The 18,198-nt window shown below is 34.6% G+C and overlaps 1 protein-coding gene across 1 annotated transcript in view; it reads left to right on the top strand.

Moving 5' to 3' along the window:
- LOC100651250 (breast cancer anti-estrogen resistance protein 1) overlaps positions 1 to 18,198 on the top strand; it is a 162,072-nt gene that overhangs the window by 135,496 nt on the left and 8,378 nt on the right. Inside the window, exons 4-5 of the mRNA XM_003396813.4 lie at positions 8,506 to 8,632; positions 13,825 to 14,125. Of these exons, the coding sequence (XP_003396861.1) occupies positions 8,506 to 8,632; positions 13,825 to 14,125 (428 nt within the window). The remainder of the gene's footprint in view (positions 1 to 8,505; positions 8,633 to 13,824; positions 14,126 to 18,198) is intronic.

Here is an 18,198-nt window from a genome sequence, read left to right as displayed (position 1 = left end):
GAGATTCTCGTGTAAACCGGTTGTAATCAGATTGGCTAAGGCTCTGAGTCACGGTGTATCGAGCCACGAGGCATGATCGAATTTGCAATCGGCCAGGAAAATCGTACGTACGTCGGATGAGTCTATTCCACTCTGTATACGCTCGAATATTCGTTCCTCTTGATGCGCTTATGCACACGAACGTATCCTCTATGTTCAGAGAAATATCTTTTAGTTTATATTTTTTAAGCGTTAAATGCGAACGAATCCTCCTTGAGACTTAGGAACAAATTTCAATTAGTATTTTAGTGCTGATGTTTCGCCGAAGAAGAGTCAAGCGCGCAACTCTTTGAGCATCTCGCAGATGTGTTTCGAAAGTACAGCGGTTGCGAAAAGTATTGGCACGCTAATTGTATTTATTGTAACGTTTACACGCGGATTATTCGAGTCCTGGAATATTACACTTCGTATGGTTTAGTTGTACTTTCATATGATCAGAAATATTCGATTGGACGCTATGGAAATGACATGCATAGAAGCTGGAAAAAGATTCGTTGAAGAAAAAAGAGTACGTGCGAATATTTTTCGTAGTTAGTATGATACAGTTCAAACACGTTGTTCGGGAAAAGCAAGAAGTTATTTGAAAGCTTACAAAGAAGTTGTTTATTAAACAAGAGTCGAATATTTGTATTATTTTACTTTCTTATTGTTAGCCCAAGAATTTGATGTTTCTTTAACACAGGATGGAATTGTTTTGTGTTGTTAGATTTTCGAAAGAATGTGGCAGATAATTTGGTGATGGATAATTTGGTTTATCAATTTAGTTGATCTCGATACAAACGTAATAATTCGAAAGATGAAAGAACGAATTGAATAGAGAGAATTGAGTTCAGGTAGTTTTCACGAAGAATAAAATACAAGAAGATAAATTCATCAGTGATATTACGGACATATAAATATCAAGCCATGGTAGAATTTAATATTAAATTTATCGGGAGAAAATACAATCAAATAGTCATTAATATTTGATTAAACTTGTTTCCGAGAGTTTCATACGTTTCCTGTTTTATTTAATGTCAGCAGCATTTCCACTTAACGAAACCGTCGAGTCGAATATCATTAGTAATTCGACATCGCACGTAACCAAGCAGCTGTGTATTTGAAAAATACACTCGTGAAAGTAATTAAATGCTACGTAAAACGCCAATCGAATATTAAATACTAGGCAGTGAATGAAATATCAGAAGCGGTAGAGATATTTACAGACTTTTTACGAAACATTTATATGTAAAATAATGAAGCGCATATATTATCGACGTATAATACATCGAAAAATTTTGCTTATCGCAAGAATTTGTTGAAACCAACAATGAAAAAGATAATGAGAAGATGTATCTCAAATAATATGGAAAATTTATGACATTCGTACAAACTACATGCTAACAAGTATATTCTAAAACCAAGAGAAACCAAACGATCAACAAATTCAGCGTAATGAGAATTAGCGATAAGAATAGCAGTAATTAACGATAGGAGCAATCAAACGAAAGATTTCTGAACGGATTGCAGGTTGGAAGAACGTAACATGAGCGAGATAAAGAGCAATGTAGCCAAGTTCGTTCGAAGGCCGACCAGCTGAAATTAATAAATATACTACTATCACTTACATATTTTACTTCTTAAAGATAATTTAAGGTAATATTTCTTGTGACATTTCAATGTTAAGTTATTCGCTGATAATCTTACAATATGTTCCTTATATACGTACATGCGATAATTGTGGAAAAAATTCCTCAAAGAGGAAAACCATCGACACATAATATAGCAAATTCATATGAAACGTTAGAACAGTCATTAGAAGTGAATACGAACCTCGTACTCTATCTCATTTGTATAATTTTCCACTTGTAAGTTAGTTTCCATGTCACAAAGCCGACTCATTGTAAGTAGAAAATTCGTGTTAAATCCAAACTACAATTTCTTTCGCACAAAACCAATATCCGAAAAAGAGAATGAATTTTAATCTGCTCGCCAAAAAAGTTCTAGAGCCAAACGTGCATCAAACAATTTCAAACTTCACGGAAAAAGCCACCGACTGCACTCAACATAGCGCACGAAACATATCCTCTTACACTTTGCCTTTCAACCGAAATATCCGCTGAAAAGATCAAAATACAAAGCTGTTGGCGCATGAAACAATGATAAAAAAGAGGAAAGAAAAAGGATAGGAACAGAGAAAAAACGTTCTCTCCGATGTATGAAATGAATTCGAAACGCAAACTCTACAGGCGTTTTTTTGCCAGTCTTTTTTCAGTCGGTTTGGAGAAACGTCGGAACGTATCGCCATAGCAACCGATCAGGCATGATCGGTGAATGAAATGGGGCCGAAATGATTTGCGGTCGAGGTTCGATCACGGTTTATCGATGACGAGTCCTCCCTAGGGAGAGTTAACCGAGCTACGTTCCGGGCGAAAGGGGTGTGGCAGTCTGTTATTTCGAGGGTTGGCACGCCGACGCAACGATAAGGACTGACCCACATTCTCGTGGATACTTCTGACAGGATATTAGGCCTCCTGCAACCGACTCTCGCCTGTTGTTGTCCTCCTTTTCCACTGATCGAAGAGTCTCAGGCTACCTCTTGATGGAAGAGAGGTTGCTTTACTTGAAACAATGGGGTCGGGCGGCTGGAAAATCGCTAATTGCCAGTTCGTCGCGTCTACGAGCTTCGATAGATTTTGATATCTCGTTGAGACAGCCGCTGCAATAATTCGATCGAACGAGAATAAAGAAGTAGTATTTATCTATTTATTTATTAATGGACGTTAACCCTATTGTACGATAGTAAAAGCTAAGTTACGTAAGTTACAAGAGAACGGGAATCCATAAATAGATACAAAAAGATATTACATTAAGCGTTAAATATGGGAAACACGGAACGTTGAAAGTCGTGAAAGGATATAGAAAAGACATCAACTAGACCAGAGTATTGCATACTATGGTAATCGGGTCGCTGTTTCTAGTATCGCTCGGGAAGAATACAATGCGGGAAACTATAGTATCACGCGGAAGAACACGAACATACGTTATAAACCGAAGAAACCGAGGGGCAATCGACGAGATTATTTATAAGCTTGAATAAAAAAAGAATATCGGCAATCTCTCTCCTGTTCTTCAAAGTGATACCGTTCAATTTATAAAATGTAGGATCACAATTGAAATGTTATTCCGCTTGCTGATGTTCAGTTTTAGAGGAATAAAATGGGAATAATGGTTGAAGGTAACGTTCCGAATATTCTAGGGGATGTTTGGACTTGTTTCCTTTTAGAATTTACAATTAGAAAGTATTTTGTGAATTTGATCAAAGGCCTTTGTGTAAAGTTCTTGGACGGAAATTGTGCTCTGCTGTTGATAATTATTTAATTGGCTGGAAAGTAATACAGTTGATCGCAGCTATCATTTTCCGATCAATTGAACAAATAGGAGAAGGTGTGACTTACGAGTACTTGAACAGTGATTTTTATATTGCGTATTACGTAATATTGATTTTTCTTGTAAACAATTCAATACGATGGCGTTGTAGAAACTGGAACGTATCGTTGATTCTATCTAAGTAAATGTTTTCCCAGACATTCTAGTGCAATTTTAATGATTCATTTTTTAAACGTAAGGTGAATACACAAGAACTAAATCTGTTTCGCAAGATCCTATCTGTAACTGCTAAATGAAAAGTTGAAAGAGTTAGAAGGAAGAAAAATAGATACTGACACGTTCGTGTTAAAGCTACTGTAATTTTGTGCCCGTAATGCCACGTTCATTACAGCTTTCGTTAGATGTTTTACCTTTGAGTTTTTGTGCAGCCTTGCCAATCGATGCTAGAACGATAAAAAGACTTGCAAGCATGCCCGAGGTCAGCTAAAAATATTGCTGACTTTCTTTCGCTATTACGTTATTCACTGTGATTCTTATCAACTGAATCTATTACTACTTCTAACTATAGAGTCCTAAATTGACAGGATAAATATGTTCAATAATTTCATTTCATTTGATCAGGAATTTCATTTATCTACACCTACGAAGTCCAATAAAATTCCAAGTTAACAAGCAGAAACAAAGCTTCGACACTCGAAAGATGAAACGAAGAATCTTAAAAGATCTACCTCTGTAAATAATTGTAGAAATGTAGAAAATCGAAGCTATTAAAAATATAGAAACTTACTATTAATTACAGGATCATCATAATATAATATAAAGCCGACGATATAAAAGTTTAAGAAACCCGATCCTTTTTAGCAACTTGCAAAAACTACAGCTTTGATGTATAAAGTAGCACCTCTCTTTTGTCCACAAAGTTTCCACAGCATTACCCGCCAACTGTACCGTCTTTTGTTCCACTTTCTATCGCATCTACGACAAAGAACGCTACTACCATTTTGCTTTCGCGCGCTGTCTTATCGACTATCTTCGATCGAACACACTGCGGACCAGAAACAGTAAGAAAAGGCATCGTTCTTCTTTCGTATAATATATTGTGTCTAGTATACCTTCGTAAGTTTAATAATCGATGGTATATACGTATTTCAACCAGGACAAGTCTTAGTCGTCGCGTGGACCATGAGCCGCTATAGAAGAAAGAATACAGATTGTAGCACGCTTACGTATAACGCAAGAATTGAAGAGCCTCTATTATTGTAAAGCAGCGAACGATGAGCTCGGAGATTGCGCTCCAGAGAGATGCATCCCTCTACTACCTCACTCCCTACCCTCTGTGTCTCTCTAAAACATACTCTCTCCTCTCGTTTCATCCTCTCTCCTCTCGTTTCATCCTCTTTTCCGCTCGCGTTTTGTCGACGAAATTGCATTTTCTCTTGGTTCAGCATCGCGGTTCACCGGTCGAAACGAACGCAGGCGTGTGTCCGCGTATCCAGTCGTACACACGTAGCACACAGATACAAACTAACGCAACTGTCATACAGAACGTTTCACGTAATTGGGACAGGCTACGCCTTTAAATTATTGCGAGGGAGGACACCAAACACGTTGAGGCTGAATCAAAATGTTTCGATACGTCATAGGGTTTGTAAGTAGTTTGTTTAAGTAGTTTCGTTTAAAGAATTTCGAGGGTTTCTTTCTTTCTTTTTTGTTCTTCTTTAAGGAAGTTGAAGATTTTTGTTGATACTGTGAATTTAATGTAGACTTTCATTGTTTGTGTGTGCCTGAGTTTTAATTAGAATTATCATAATTGTGCTTGATTATATTGGAATATAGACGTATCTTAAGTTTAATTGTGGAATATTTGGATCTACCGTTTTGAGCGTCTCTCGTACGTTTTTACATGTTTCGTGAATTTTTGCACGACTAATTGCATTTATTGGTTAAAATATCTTCTTATCTAATTATTATATTTTTCGTAGAAAAAATTGCAATTTCTGCGATTGTTTAATTATCTCTCTCCTTTTCTTTAAAACCGAAATGAAGATGAGGAAAGAAGGAGGAAACGTTTTTTAATTTCTGCAAGGTTTCGCGCTACTTCTTTTCTTATCGCAATTAACTGCACGAAAGACAACGCGACACAAAGTCGTGATTTTTATCGGAAGTAAAATCGTTACGTGAATCGCAAAGCGCAAATCGAATTTCGTTCTCTCCAGATCGAACTAGATTTTAATCGTACACTACCGACCGTTTCAATTAACGTTTCATTCGGCCTCTGTACATTTAAAAGGATTTCACGGTGCACGGGTTTATAGGTTGCGCAGATTAATGTCGACAACTTTACAAATGCAGCTTTATGGATCGACAGCCGGTAAAAATTTAGGCTTACGAATATATTCCACCCACAGCTCTTTAATTTATTAGGTTTTATCGATGCTTCCAACGATCTATAAAAATCGTATGTAAATACATCGTAAAATGAAAAAATACTACGACATAAATCTATATTCAGTTCCGTCCATTTTACTAAGAGTAAATTTTGCTAACAGTAAATATTTCGTTCTCTTACTTGGATAATCCCATCAATCCACCTGCTAAATATTTTTCCAATGGTAATTTTTCAAATTTTACCATTATTTTTATGCGTTAGATTGTCCGGAAAGTTTCTTTCGTTCTATAGGCAAATAACAAATGCACAACGTTTTTTTGTTTTCTATTATTTTATCGAATTAATATGTATGTTCTGTTGCGACAAAATGGATCATAATTTAATAAAATAACATGAAACAAAAAATGTTGTGCATTTATTATTTCCTCATGGAACGAAAGAAACTTTTCGAACAACCTAATGTCTAGACTATATCTAGACAATCAAGAGAAAAAAGAATCTGTTCCTAATTCACCGATTCGATACAACTCTACATATATAGACACAATGGCAAAGTTCTATTTCTTACGAATTTTATTAGATCGTTACGTGTGAAATATTTCTTTGATCAAGTCTGTATCCGGACTTAATTTCGTCGATATATCATACAGGATGAAATAAAGTTCAAAATTGACACACTATAAATTTTAGTAACCTTTACACTAGAAATTCTTTATCATATTGGTTAACAGTCTTCTATTGGATATAAATCGATTTTGTAAAATTATGGTGTCTTATACTTCTCATTTTATAGACCTTCTTTCGTCTGTCGCTGTACATTTAATTAAAGTAATATACGAGTCATATAAATTACTTCCTTGCCTTCTGTTTCCTGTTTTACCTTATTGTTTACATTTCCAATTTCTTCGCTTAATTTTCCGCAACGTTTCATAAAAACCTGGTGGAGGATTGTTGTATTTCGAAGGAGATCGAAGTGTCGAAGGGGTCCGTTCATTGCTGCGAGGAAACTCAATTAACAGGGTATTGCAATTAAGCTTTCGACGCGGAGAAAAAGTTGAAGAAGTTCCTCGGGGCCTACTTTGCGAAATCGAGAAACGGAGCAGCGGCTGATTGGCACTCGCCTTGATAAATTCATTAACAACGCGCTACAGACGTCTACCGTTTAAATTGACGAAGATAATCCGCGTATTCTCGCGATAGATCTCGATTTAAACTTCTTGAAAATACTTTCCCTGCCAGACTTTCCTCTTCCTTGCTGCGCCCTGATCCCGTCCAACAATTTTCTCTCGAACGACTTTACATTTTCTTGGGATAATATCGTCTTCAATTTTTGAAACAAATCTCCGTCACCTTGATTCGTTTTGGATTTTATGTGATTTTATGAGATTGCATAAATATTGAATCTTTTTCTCATTCAGCGTGACACAGAAAATGAGAAGAGAAATTTAATCTTGAACAGCAATTTTTCATTTTATTTAGGGTAAACACGTGAAACTTGTAAAAATTAGCGGGATTTGTATTTTTTAGCGAATAGATATATTTTCGACGTTATTAATTAACGTATTAACAATCAGCAACATAGTGGCGTATTTCATAATGAATAATACATAAACTAGCATAATTATCGATGAAACTGAGCGCAAGAAGAGTTCCTTGTATTCCTGTAAATTAGCGATAATAATGGGCAGGTTGAAAGGAATTTTTCCAAATTCTAATCTTTTCTTAATTGCAAAAATCTTCTAATTTTCTTTATTCTTCTAATTTTAGGCTTTTCGTAAATTTGACCACTCAAGCAATCTATTAAAAAAAGCTTAATAAATCATTGCCGTTGATGAAAAATGTATATCTTTTTATCGCTATAATGTATGCACATGTAGTTTTTCCATTTTTCCGTTGATAATATAATTATACAATTCAATTTACTACGTTTTCCAGATATTGATGAAAGATATACATTCTGAAATAAATCGTCAGTATGAATTCATATAATTTAGACATCATTTATCAATCTGTCATGCATAGTTCATTGCTTAATTAAGCGAATGGTTTAATGGACTAGTAACGAATCGATTTGGAAGATATACAGCATTTTCGTAACGTTCAGCAAAACATTTTCATTCTGATAATCAGTATACATGCATGTACTCCCCGAGGTTATATTTCCATTTAGGATTATTAGAGCGGATTTACGTTCCGCTTTTATCTATACCAGTTGGATTCGCGAAATATGTAACACTAATTCTATAATAAACGTTTCGTTAAGCAGCATCTTCACAAATTATTATTAACAACGTCGCAAGTATTAAACTGAAGAGAAATAAAGGAGCAGCCGATTGAAATGTGTTTTGTATTCAGCGCGTAATTATAAATATCTGAATATATTAACCAGAATTTCGATAGAAAATCTTAATTTTCCTGCTGCTTTTTGACCTTCTATTTTCCTAAGACCAAGATACAACCCTATGTTATTAGATATTAAATTATATACATTAGATATTTTATAGAAATGTTATATTTTAAATGTAAGTTTGCAAAGTATTCAGAAAATAAGAGAAAATGGCAAACGAGCGCCTAATTATTCGTAATGAAGAAATTCGCATAGATTTAAACAAAGGTATCGACGTGTCAAGGAAATAGCCAAGGTACATGTCGATAATCTTTTGATCTTTGAACGATTATTAACGAGCGTTTGATGATTTTTTGCGCAGGTGGTAACGCCACAGAAATGCGGCGACGTGTACCTTTACGATCTCCCAGCGAGCCGAGGAAGTCCTGCTCCACCCTCCAGGCACGATTCACCCTTGAATTCGAATAACGAGCATTTACACAACTCAGGTGCGTAGCAACCCTTCGTTTCATTCTCCAACGATTCGTTCGCGACGTAGCAACTTCAATAGTTTCATAGAGCGTACGCTGAAAATTGCGTGGAAACGTGCTTCTCAAATGAAACGTTCTTACGTATATATTTGCATGTAGTCATGCTATTTAATCTTTAATTCATGACGTGGCTTTTTAATAAATGTAATCTGAATAAATAAAAAGCTGGATAGAAACAGATAATTTCACTTGCTGAAGAGTAACTTTGATTTAAATTATTCAAATTGCATTGTTTAATTTTTCATCCGAATAATGTATACGTGTATATTGTTTATGGCTAATATAAAAGTTAATATAAAAATTAACCTTATTCGAATGTGAGAAATTTGTACGGAATATAAATTGATACTTTAACGAGGCATTACAAAATTTCCAGCAAATAATACTTTGCATTCGAATAAAATTATTTCTTCAATACGTACGCGAAAATCGTATCGATATTTTAGTGTAATCGTCGTTTTATTCATACAGTGATTACTCTGCTATTTTGTATTCTGATCGTTAACGTGAATTCCAATTGAAACGTTTTAGTTAAACAGAGCTAAACTGGAGATACAGTGCGATTGCATACTTTTCAATTAACATCGCTCCGCGAGTAAATGTACGGACAAATATTGATTTTAGTATCATGAAATAATTAAAGTTGCATAGAGAATTCATATTAGAGAATAATATTAATTATCTCGTTTCGAATAAACATTATTCGTAATTTTCGTAATAGATTTCCATATATTTGTATTCTTCCTGTTCCATACAGAATCTCGTTCACGGTCGCGTACGTTTTATTAAAATAGCGCACCGGATGTTGTTTTGGCACGCGTGCCCAACAGGAAGTATCGAACGATTTCAACGAATGGAATAATTGTTCATCTATCTATTATGCTATTCGTACGAATCTCGTTTCATACTTAGAGATACGTTAAATAGAACACAGAAACTACAAAGAGAATATAAAATTATGCCAAATATAGGAGATCTATTTTGCAATTAGTATTTCAATTTCATCTCCGATCGAAAAAATTATAAAAAATATAGAGCAGTTTATCGCGTGTTTTTTGTCATTAACAGAACAATCAGAATTATTACGTTTATTCTGCAATATTATACTTATATTTCGATACTGCGTCAGAAAGTAACTGTACAAAGGAGTGGAAAAGTGGCGAAAAATTGTTTCAAAGGCATTTTTCTTCGAAAACGATATAGATATAAAAGCGAATGTTTCTTTGCCGTTATTTAACGTTTATTGTAAAAGCATATACGCGTTTCTCCATTGAAGTTCAAAGTTCATCGTAGTTTTCACTTTATCGCGCTTTCTTTCAGCCCTTCGTACGTAACGTACGTAAAATAAAAATATATTTACAATTTCGCGACAATTCAAAGCTCCAGCACCTCGAAATTGAGAAATAATCTTCCGTGTATCTGTGAAATTGCAAATTTCGAGAAAGAAATAAAAAAGAAACACAAAGTATTTGGTCTAAAATGCCGGGAAACGATCCAAGTATTTGATAAAGAAGCGAACGCCTTGTAATTTGCATCGAACAAATAGAGTGGCATATCGTAAGTTCAGATCCTAACATCGTCTTACAATGTCATCATCCTCTTGGTGTCTAAGGTCATCCGAAGCTCATGGTTCAGGCATATTCAAATGTACTTTCTCGTTCGTGACACGATACAACAGGAACCTATATAACCTTTCCTATATTAAAGTACGACAATGACCTTGAAAAAAAATTAGGAAAAAAGAAAGGAGCCAATCGAAAACTTTTTCTCACCTGGAAATTGGAAATCGTTCAAATCGTCTTACAAACATTTTTCATAACATTAGCAACAGCAAAAGGAGCAAAGGAGATATTTAAGTGGTTTCCTTCAGCTGGCTCATCATCCTGTATATCGAGAAGGTTTAGATACGTACGGATATCACGACAAAGCGATTTTTTTAATCCGTTTAATCGGTCATTATACTTTTGTTGCTGGGTATTCGGTTGAAAACAAGATATTTCCATAGAGAGCGTTTATTGAGAATCGATAGCGCGTCGATGTTATTCGCCGATTTCTTTCATTAAACGACGCTATTGCGAACACGATTTCCATCTCCATTCGAAAAACCACATATCGACTCGTGAATGTACGTATACGTAGTGTTGCAATATTTACGATAAAAACTTTCAGCTTGTATCATCGGTGTTATATCGAGAGATCAATAATGTAGAAATACTTGGAAAAATTTTTACTCCATCGATACGGAACACACACACAGACAGCATACGCTCGGTTACAAAGCAAAAGAGCTTTGAAGAAATTGTATGGAAATTGTAGTTAAAGAGAGGAAAACGTTACAGAAACTCTAGGAAATTCATGTTTCGATACGTTTACTTCCTTAAATGGAAACGAGTTTATGAAGTCGTAGAAACGTGTAGAAGTTTATTTATTTATTGTTTGTAGATGGATGTTTTCATGTGTCGTATACCTTTTGTCAGAAATTCTCTGTTCGTACTAAATAATTGATTGTTACGTTGCATTTTCTAATATTTACTGAAGGCTGTAATTATTTTAATTTATTTATTGTATGGAAATTGTAGTTAAAAAGAGGAAAACGCTACAGAAACTCTAGGAAATTCATGTTTCGATACGTCTACTTCCTTAAATGGAAACGAGTTTATGAAGTTGTAAAAACGTGTAGAAGTTTATTTATTTATTGTTTGTAGATGGACATTTTCATGTCTCGTATTTTTGCCAGAAATTCTCTATTCGTACTAAATAATTGATTGTTACGTTGCATTTTCTAATATTTACTGAAGGCTGTAATTATTTTAATTTATTTATTGCATGGAAATTGTAGTTAAAAAGAGGAAAACGTTACAGGGACTCTAGAAAATTCATGTTTCGATACGTTTACTTCCTTAAATAGAAACGAGTTTATGAAGTCGTAGAAACGTGTAGAAGTTTATTTATTCATTGTTTGTAAATGGACGTTTTCATGTGTCGTATACTTTTTGCCAGAAATTCTCTGTTCGTACTAATTAATTGACTATTACTTTGCATTTTCTAATATTTACTGAAGAGTGTCACAGGATATTCATAAATATAACAGTCATTTTTTCACATAGTTGTCGTGTAACAATAATAAATAAAACGATTAGCGATCGTTTTATTTATTAGAATATTATTCAAAGCTGAGATAAATTGAAGATCGCCAGCTTTTCTGTTATTTGGTCTGTCAACTTCAAAAACGAGGATATTTTAGGAACAGATAATGAATCCAGCAAGTATCGTAAAAATCGAATTTATACGAAAATGATAGAAGCAAAAAAAAAAAAAGAAGAAAAATGTTTTGACGATACGTGATTGGTTCGTAGCCTATTGAATTTTAAAACTGCTGGCCCATAAAAGAAAAAAACAGAAAATATGACTTTCGAATTTTTCAATAAATCGATAAATCCATACGAGTCCACTTTACGTTATCAATATTTAACAGATATTTTACAAAATCGTAAAAATTCTCTACGTTACGTTGAGAGAAGTAATTTTTGAGAAATAAAGTCGTTGAAATAAAGTTTGAGGAAAAAAAATAAAAAGAAAATTACGTTCCTTACGCGACCAACTATTTCGATCTTCGAATAATTTTCATGCTACGAGCAAAACGAAGTCAACAACCAAGTCAGTTTTGTCGAGATAAGACCAAAAACTGTCCCGTAATTGTATTCGAACGGTACAAGAAAATTGCTACAATCGCTGAAAGGAATCACAGCTATTGTATTCTATTTGTTACGGACGATGAAGAAGAAGATGTACCGTGTGCTATCTTATTTGTGCGTATTCGCGTGTCCGGTACCGGGTCTATTTATCTCGGATGATCGAAGAAAAATAGTCTGCTGGTTCCTTTCACGAATCAACGTATCCGGGACGTTCCGCGATCGTGGGCCATTAACGTAGGAAATTACAAAGCTATCTCGCGGGACCTTAACCAATCTGTGGAGTGAAAGATCGCTGATCCTGTCACGGTTCTCCTATCGACCGACTAACCTCGTTCGTCCGCAACGAGTCGCTCGAAAAATTCGCCTACCGAGAACAATGCTATCTCGATTGTTCGGATATTTAGTAAATAAATTAACGATATCGTATCTGTTTCTAATAGGCAATAAATTTTGCAGCGAATAGATTATGTTGCATTGAGAAAGTAATAATTATTATACGTTATTAGTCGTGCTATAATATTAGTTATTTAATATTATTTTTATCGTTATTGGTATTAGTATTGGTTATTTAATGCAGTTTAGATCAGATAATCGGAAGTTTGGATATCTGTGACGCTTTTTGAGTTTTTCTTTCGTCTTGCAAAAGGTTTGGCAATACGCACATTGATCTTTTCAGGTCACCGTTAATTATGCAGATGTATACTTGTTATTGGAGATAATTTCATCGTGTGAAATATAAGAAAACTAATATAGCGACGCGTAAGAAAATAAATTTCCTTGTACCATTTGTATAAGGAAATAAGTCGATTGTAAAGAGGATATACACGCGTGTGAGTGAAAACGTGCATTAATCTCTGAAAACTGAAAATCCTTTCTTTTCTCGAGCCTCGCCAAGTTTGAAAGGTCGTCAAGTATACGTGAACTTGGCTAACTTCTTGCACAGAAATGAACAATTAGCCAAAGATCGCTGTACACGCAGTAAGAAATTGTATATATAGAATAACATTTTTTCACTTTTGAAGCCACGTTTTCGAGAAAAATGAATTCCAAAATTTATGAATTCGCTGTAAGAACTGACCTATTTATAAACACACCGCTGTATACAAAAGTTACAGATGTACAACAATAAGAATAGACCGACGAGTATGGAGCAACACTGCTTCGCGATCTTTCGTCACAAACATCTGATCTGAAGGGAAGGGATTTCCTATAAACGTCAGACTCGAAATACGAATTTCTACTGACAGATGGAAATCTCGTTTGGAAGCATCTTGGCGCTGTAATACGAAAATCTGAAACTGAAACGAGTATGGGAAACGCCTGCGTTGAACGTTACATCGAACCGAAATCGTTCAGGCTTAGACATAAATGCGTTACAATCACAAAACCAAATTCTCAACATCTCACCATTTGTTTTGTCTTGAAATTAATTTTCTGTCGAATATGCGTGTGCAGGACGATACACAACTGGCAGCAGAAGTTCCGTGGACAACGGTGGCGACGCGAGCGAATGTTACGACGTGCCACCACGAGCTGTCCCCGTGATTCCATCGCCAGCGAGCAGTCCAAGTCCGGCACCCTCGTGCTACGACATCCCCAGGCCACCTACCTCCTGCACACCGAATTCGAACTGCTCTGGAGGATCCGGCGTGACGCCTCTCGATTGCTACGACGTGCCCAGACCATTGCAACCCCTTACCCCTAGCAGCTCGGCCTCCAGCCTCACCAACGATGGATCCCTCAGCGGATCGAATCGGTACGTGATCTCTAGAGGATATACGATGGCTAGACAAGCGGATCTTTTATTTTATCGCTGTCTAACAGGATTAGCGTCTGATAGATAGTATAGGGCGATCGTTTAGTAAATGATGATTCGGTTAACTCCTCAGGAAGGAATTTCTCTTCTGGTTATCAGTGAGGATCGCTCCATTGAGGTGTGATCGTTTTAATTTTTTTTTTTTTTTTTTTATAGTAAAAGCTTAGCGATAATAGTGAAAGTAGACGCGCGATATCTTTTGCAAGATGTTTTGTTTCGTTGTTGTTCAATGGGATGTACGTTTGATCGGAGATTTAGAAGGATCGTTTGTTAAGGTGGCGTTTCGGTGAATCCGTTGACACGTAAATTTTTCATCTATTTGTGGATAGGAAAAAATAATCGAAGTTTTCCTATAGTAGAAATCTAGCGAGAACGAAGACAGATGCATAATAATGTCTTTTGTAAGATAATGTCGTACATGATATCGTAATCGTAACTGGAATCCATGAAGTTTCTTCACTGGATAAAATAATCAGCTAAATTAAAAAGAATCTGTATCTATTTGGGTTGACTTTTCAATTTTTTCTTTTTTTTTTTTTTTTTTTATCAATTCTGAGTAATAGTAATGCGTGTATTTCTACGTATTTGCAAGGGAAACATAATGCACTAAAGCTTAAAGTTAGTTTTATTAAAAATAAATACACATTTGTAGATTAATCAGGTCATAAGTTATTAGATTACAATGGCTTGCATCTTTGAAAGACAAGGACTATTTTACTACATGGTGACATATATATAAAATGTTAGATTCTGGTTATTTTAATATTCTTCTTTTTATTCTTCTCCTGTCTCTTTTATAAAAGAGAATAATAAGCCTTTTTGAGCTCGCAGAAGATTAAAAGATATCTAATTAAATTCTGCTGCTATTAACTCTCCGCGAGAAAATGAAAAAACATTTAATCAACGTAGTTTAGCTTAATATAACAGTAAATTAACGTGATATTTATTATTAGAAAATCCCTCGGAAAAGTGTTCTTTAATACGAAATTGGCCCCATTTCCTCTCTTTTCACCGTTATTTATCATTAAAATCACCGTTTCGGCCAATAATTGCAGGAAAATTTGCATTTAAATAAAACTAAAATCAATGGGGATTATTCGCTTCGTTGTTTAAAACAAATTAAACGCATAATTGTGTAATTCAGCGGAGGGGAATAATTATAACGCGCTAACGTTGGAAAACACGAAGTTACAAAGGTTAAAATAATTTTTAATTAAAACATAATGTTTTAACGAACTTGAAATTCGTCACTGCATAAATTTCTGCCATTTTTTGGAATGCAGAGATTTCTTCGAACTCTAAATCCGTTTGTTTCTATATCGCAGAATGAAGGAGAAATTGGCAGCAAAAAAAACCTCTTGCTCAGAAAGAAAATCAAATTTCCAATATGTTCCCTTCGCTTGGAAAAAATGTCGTTGTTTAATAAGCGTGGATTTTAATTTGTATGCTCTGTCGATTAAAATTCTGTTTAGTTTTCGTAGCGTATGTTATTCGATACACGAACTCGAATGAAAAGAATTCACTGAAGTATTTCAAAAATCTCACTCTACCTGGAATTCTTTGACCGATTCTAGATAAAAAATAACGTTTCTTTGCAAACTGAATAGAAACAAAAATCAAGTTTCGTGTTCCTTCAACGTATATGATAATAATATAATTTATATGCCAGAAAAACTTATCAATATATCAAAAATAAATAGATAATCCAAACAGAATCGTCTATCTTCAAACAAAAACACAATTTTTCTTCGTTATAAATATAAAAATATCAAAATGTCGAGAATATGAAATATCATCGTTAAGTATAATTTATAAATAACGGAGAATCATCGTTGGATTACGAATATCATCAGAAATTTTGCAAACATAAACATTCGCTACAAGTCTAAATAAAGAAAACTTATGTACATTGTACAGGTTTCAACAGTGAGTAGCAGACACGAGCCATTATCTTTATATTTAGCATTTTACTTCTTCGCATAACCGTGAACAACGTTCAGAAACCCTAAAATTCTTTACTCGTAGCTAATCCATTCTAATGGAACGTGCACCTTAAATTAAACCGTATCCCTTTCGAGCTTTTGAAGTTTTAGTATTTCGTTAAACCAGGTTTTAGCATTTCCTTTTCGTTACGACAGCTATCTGATGACTATGCCGAGGCATCAACATCGAGTACGTTGAACTTTATACGTTCGCTAGCGTAACGAGACATACAGCTGCTAGGAAGTGATTTATTTCGAGAAGCTCGAGCTTAAATACCGGACCGGTGCCAACAGCGGTCATTCCTACTGCAGTTTCGGAGAAATCGGTTCCATTTACGGTTCGGAAAAAAGAATAGAATGACGCTCGTCATAGTCTCCTTTACGATTTTCAGTTAGAGTGTAGTTATTTTTTTTTTTTCTTTCTTTTTTCTTTTAGTCGAAAAAGTTTTACTTTACACGCTTTGGCACCTGTACAGAATGGAGAGAAAAATGACATCGATCATTTTCAAGCGATATGTTTATGCATTTATGGGAAACTGAAATGTGTAAAAATATGCAGAACGTATATAGCGTGCGAGGAAATATGTGAAATATTCGAAGTAAAAGACCTGGACGTTATATTTAGAGGGAATGGAAATAAAAATAAAATTTTGTTAATCGTTCAGTTGATATACGTGTCACATAATATGTCAATGATTTATAAAAATCTATCAGTATATTGAAAATATTTAAATAAATATTGCGAAATACGCCTATATTACGGGTTCTTTTTATGTACATAAATGGTTTGCACTAATATCGTTTTTGATATTGGGTCCAATACGCAATACTTTTTGACTCACGTACTGTTTCTCAATTTTTTCGCTGATTTCAAACTTCTTTTTACTTTCTTTATCAGTAGAAAATTACCTTTTCAATAAATTCAGCGAGATTTTAACTGGTCTAGGACTTGGATTCTATTATGAAATTTATTTCTTTCGTAATAGATCATATAACAAATAAACCATGTCTTTAAGGAAGTACTTTGCCAACACTGAAATTTGTCTTACTAAAAAGTTCAAATTTAAGACGATTAATCCTTTTTCAGCCACCCTTGGATTCTAGAAATATAGAACGAAATTTTACAAATTTCCCTTTGTTAAAAACAATGCCAGATTGTTTAAACAGATATAATTATAATTTCTGGCTGTAAACTGTCAGCAATAAATATTGCTCTTAAATAATAGCATCTAGTAATAAAAGAAGTCAGAAAAGATCAAACTCTATGACCTAAAATTAATATTCGAGCAGAAACAACTTTTTCGTTACCTTTTTCTGTTTTTCACGTAACTGCGGTTCTGTCATTATTCCATGAAAAAATGTTACTTTTCAATGTCTTCCAACTTTCGTAATCGTTCGACTTTACTGATAACATCAATCGTATTTAATCACTTAATAGCACGAAGTACTTAGGATAACAGGCTTCTTACTTCTGGAACTATTCCTTTGGAACCATTATTTCTATTCTACATCCCTTTCGTTGCCACTGATTAATAGTACTCCATGGGAGTGTGGCCCCTAATGGCTAAATGAATAGGAAACTGAAACGAGTTGAAACCAAATGGAAATACGCTTTAGATGGCTCTCGAAATGGCTAGGTTTTCAGCGATAAAATTCAGACTAGTTCATTTTCTTTGTTTCTGTGAGAAATTAGAACAGCGGCCGACAAAACACGGACAAGAAATTTTACGCTCGAATGAATACACACGGTGTTGCACTAGCTTAAAATGTTTTACGAGGAATTTATCGTGCAACGGTTGGTTAAGAATTGGAAACGATCCTAAAATCTGAAATTTTATCGTAGGTATAAATTCTTTCCGCGCAAACGTATCAAATATAACGATTTTAAAAACGTTTTCCTTTGTCTCCGCAAATGATAGAAACTACGCTCAATGAAAAGTTGTGGAAACTCGCTACGCTAATGGAAAATCTACGCGTCAAGTTAAAACTCGGGGAACTTTGCTGAAATTTGATTCGATAAACTTTCAATAA

Source organism: Bombus terrestris, chromosome 7 (assembly GCF_910591885.1).
Source record: "Bombus terrestris chromosome 7, iyBomTerr1.2, whole genome shotgun sequence".
Lineage (NCBI taxonomy): Eukaryota > Metazoa > Arthropoda > Insecta > Hymenoptera > Apidae > Bombus > Bombus terrestris.
The sequence above is the reverse complement of the archived record's forward strand: the minus strand, read 5'-3'. Positions and strand labels throughout refer to the sequence as shown.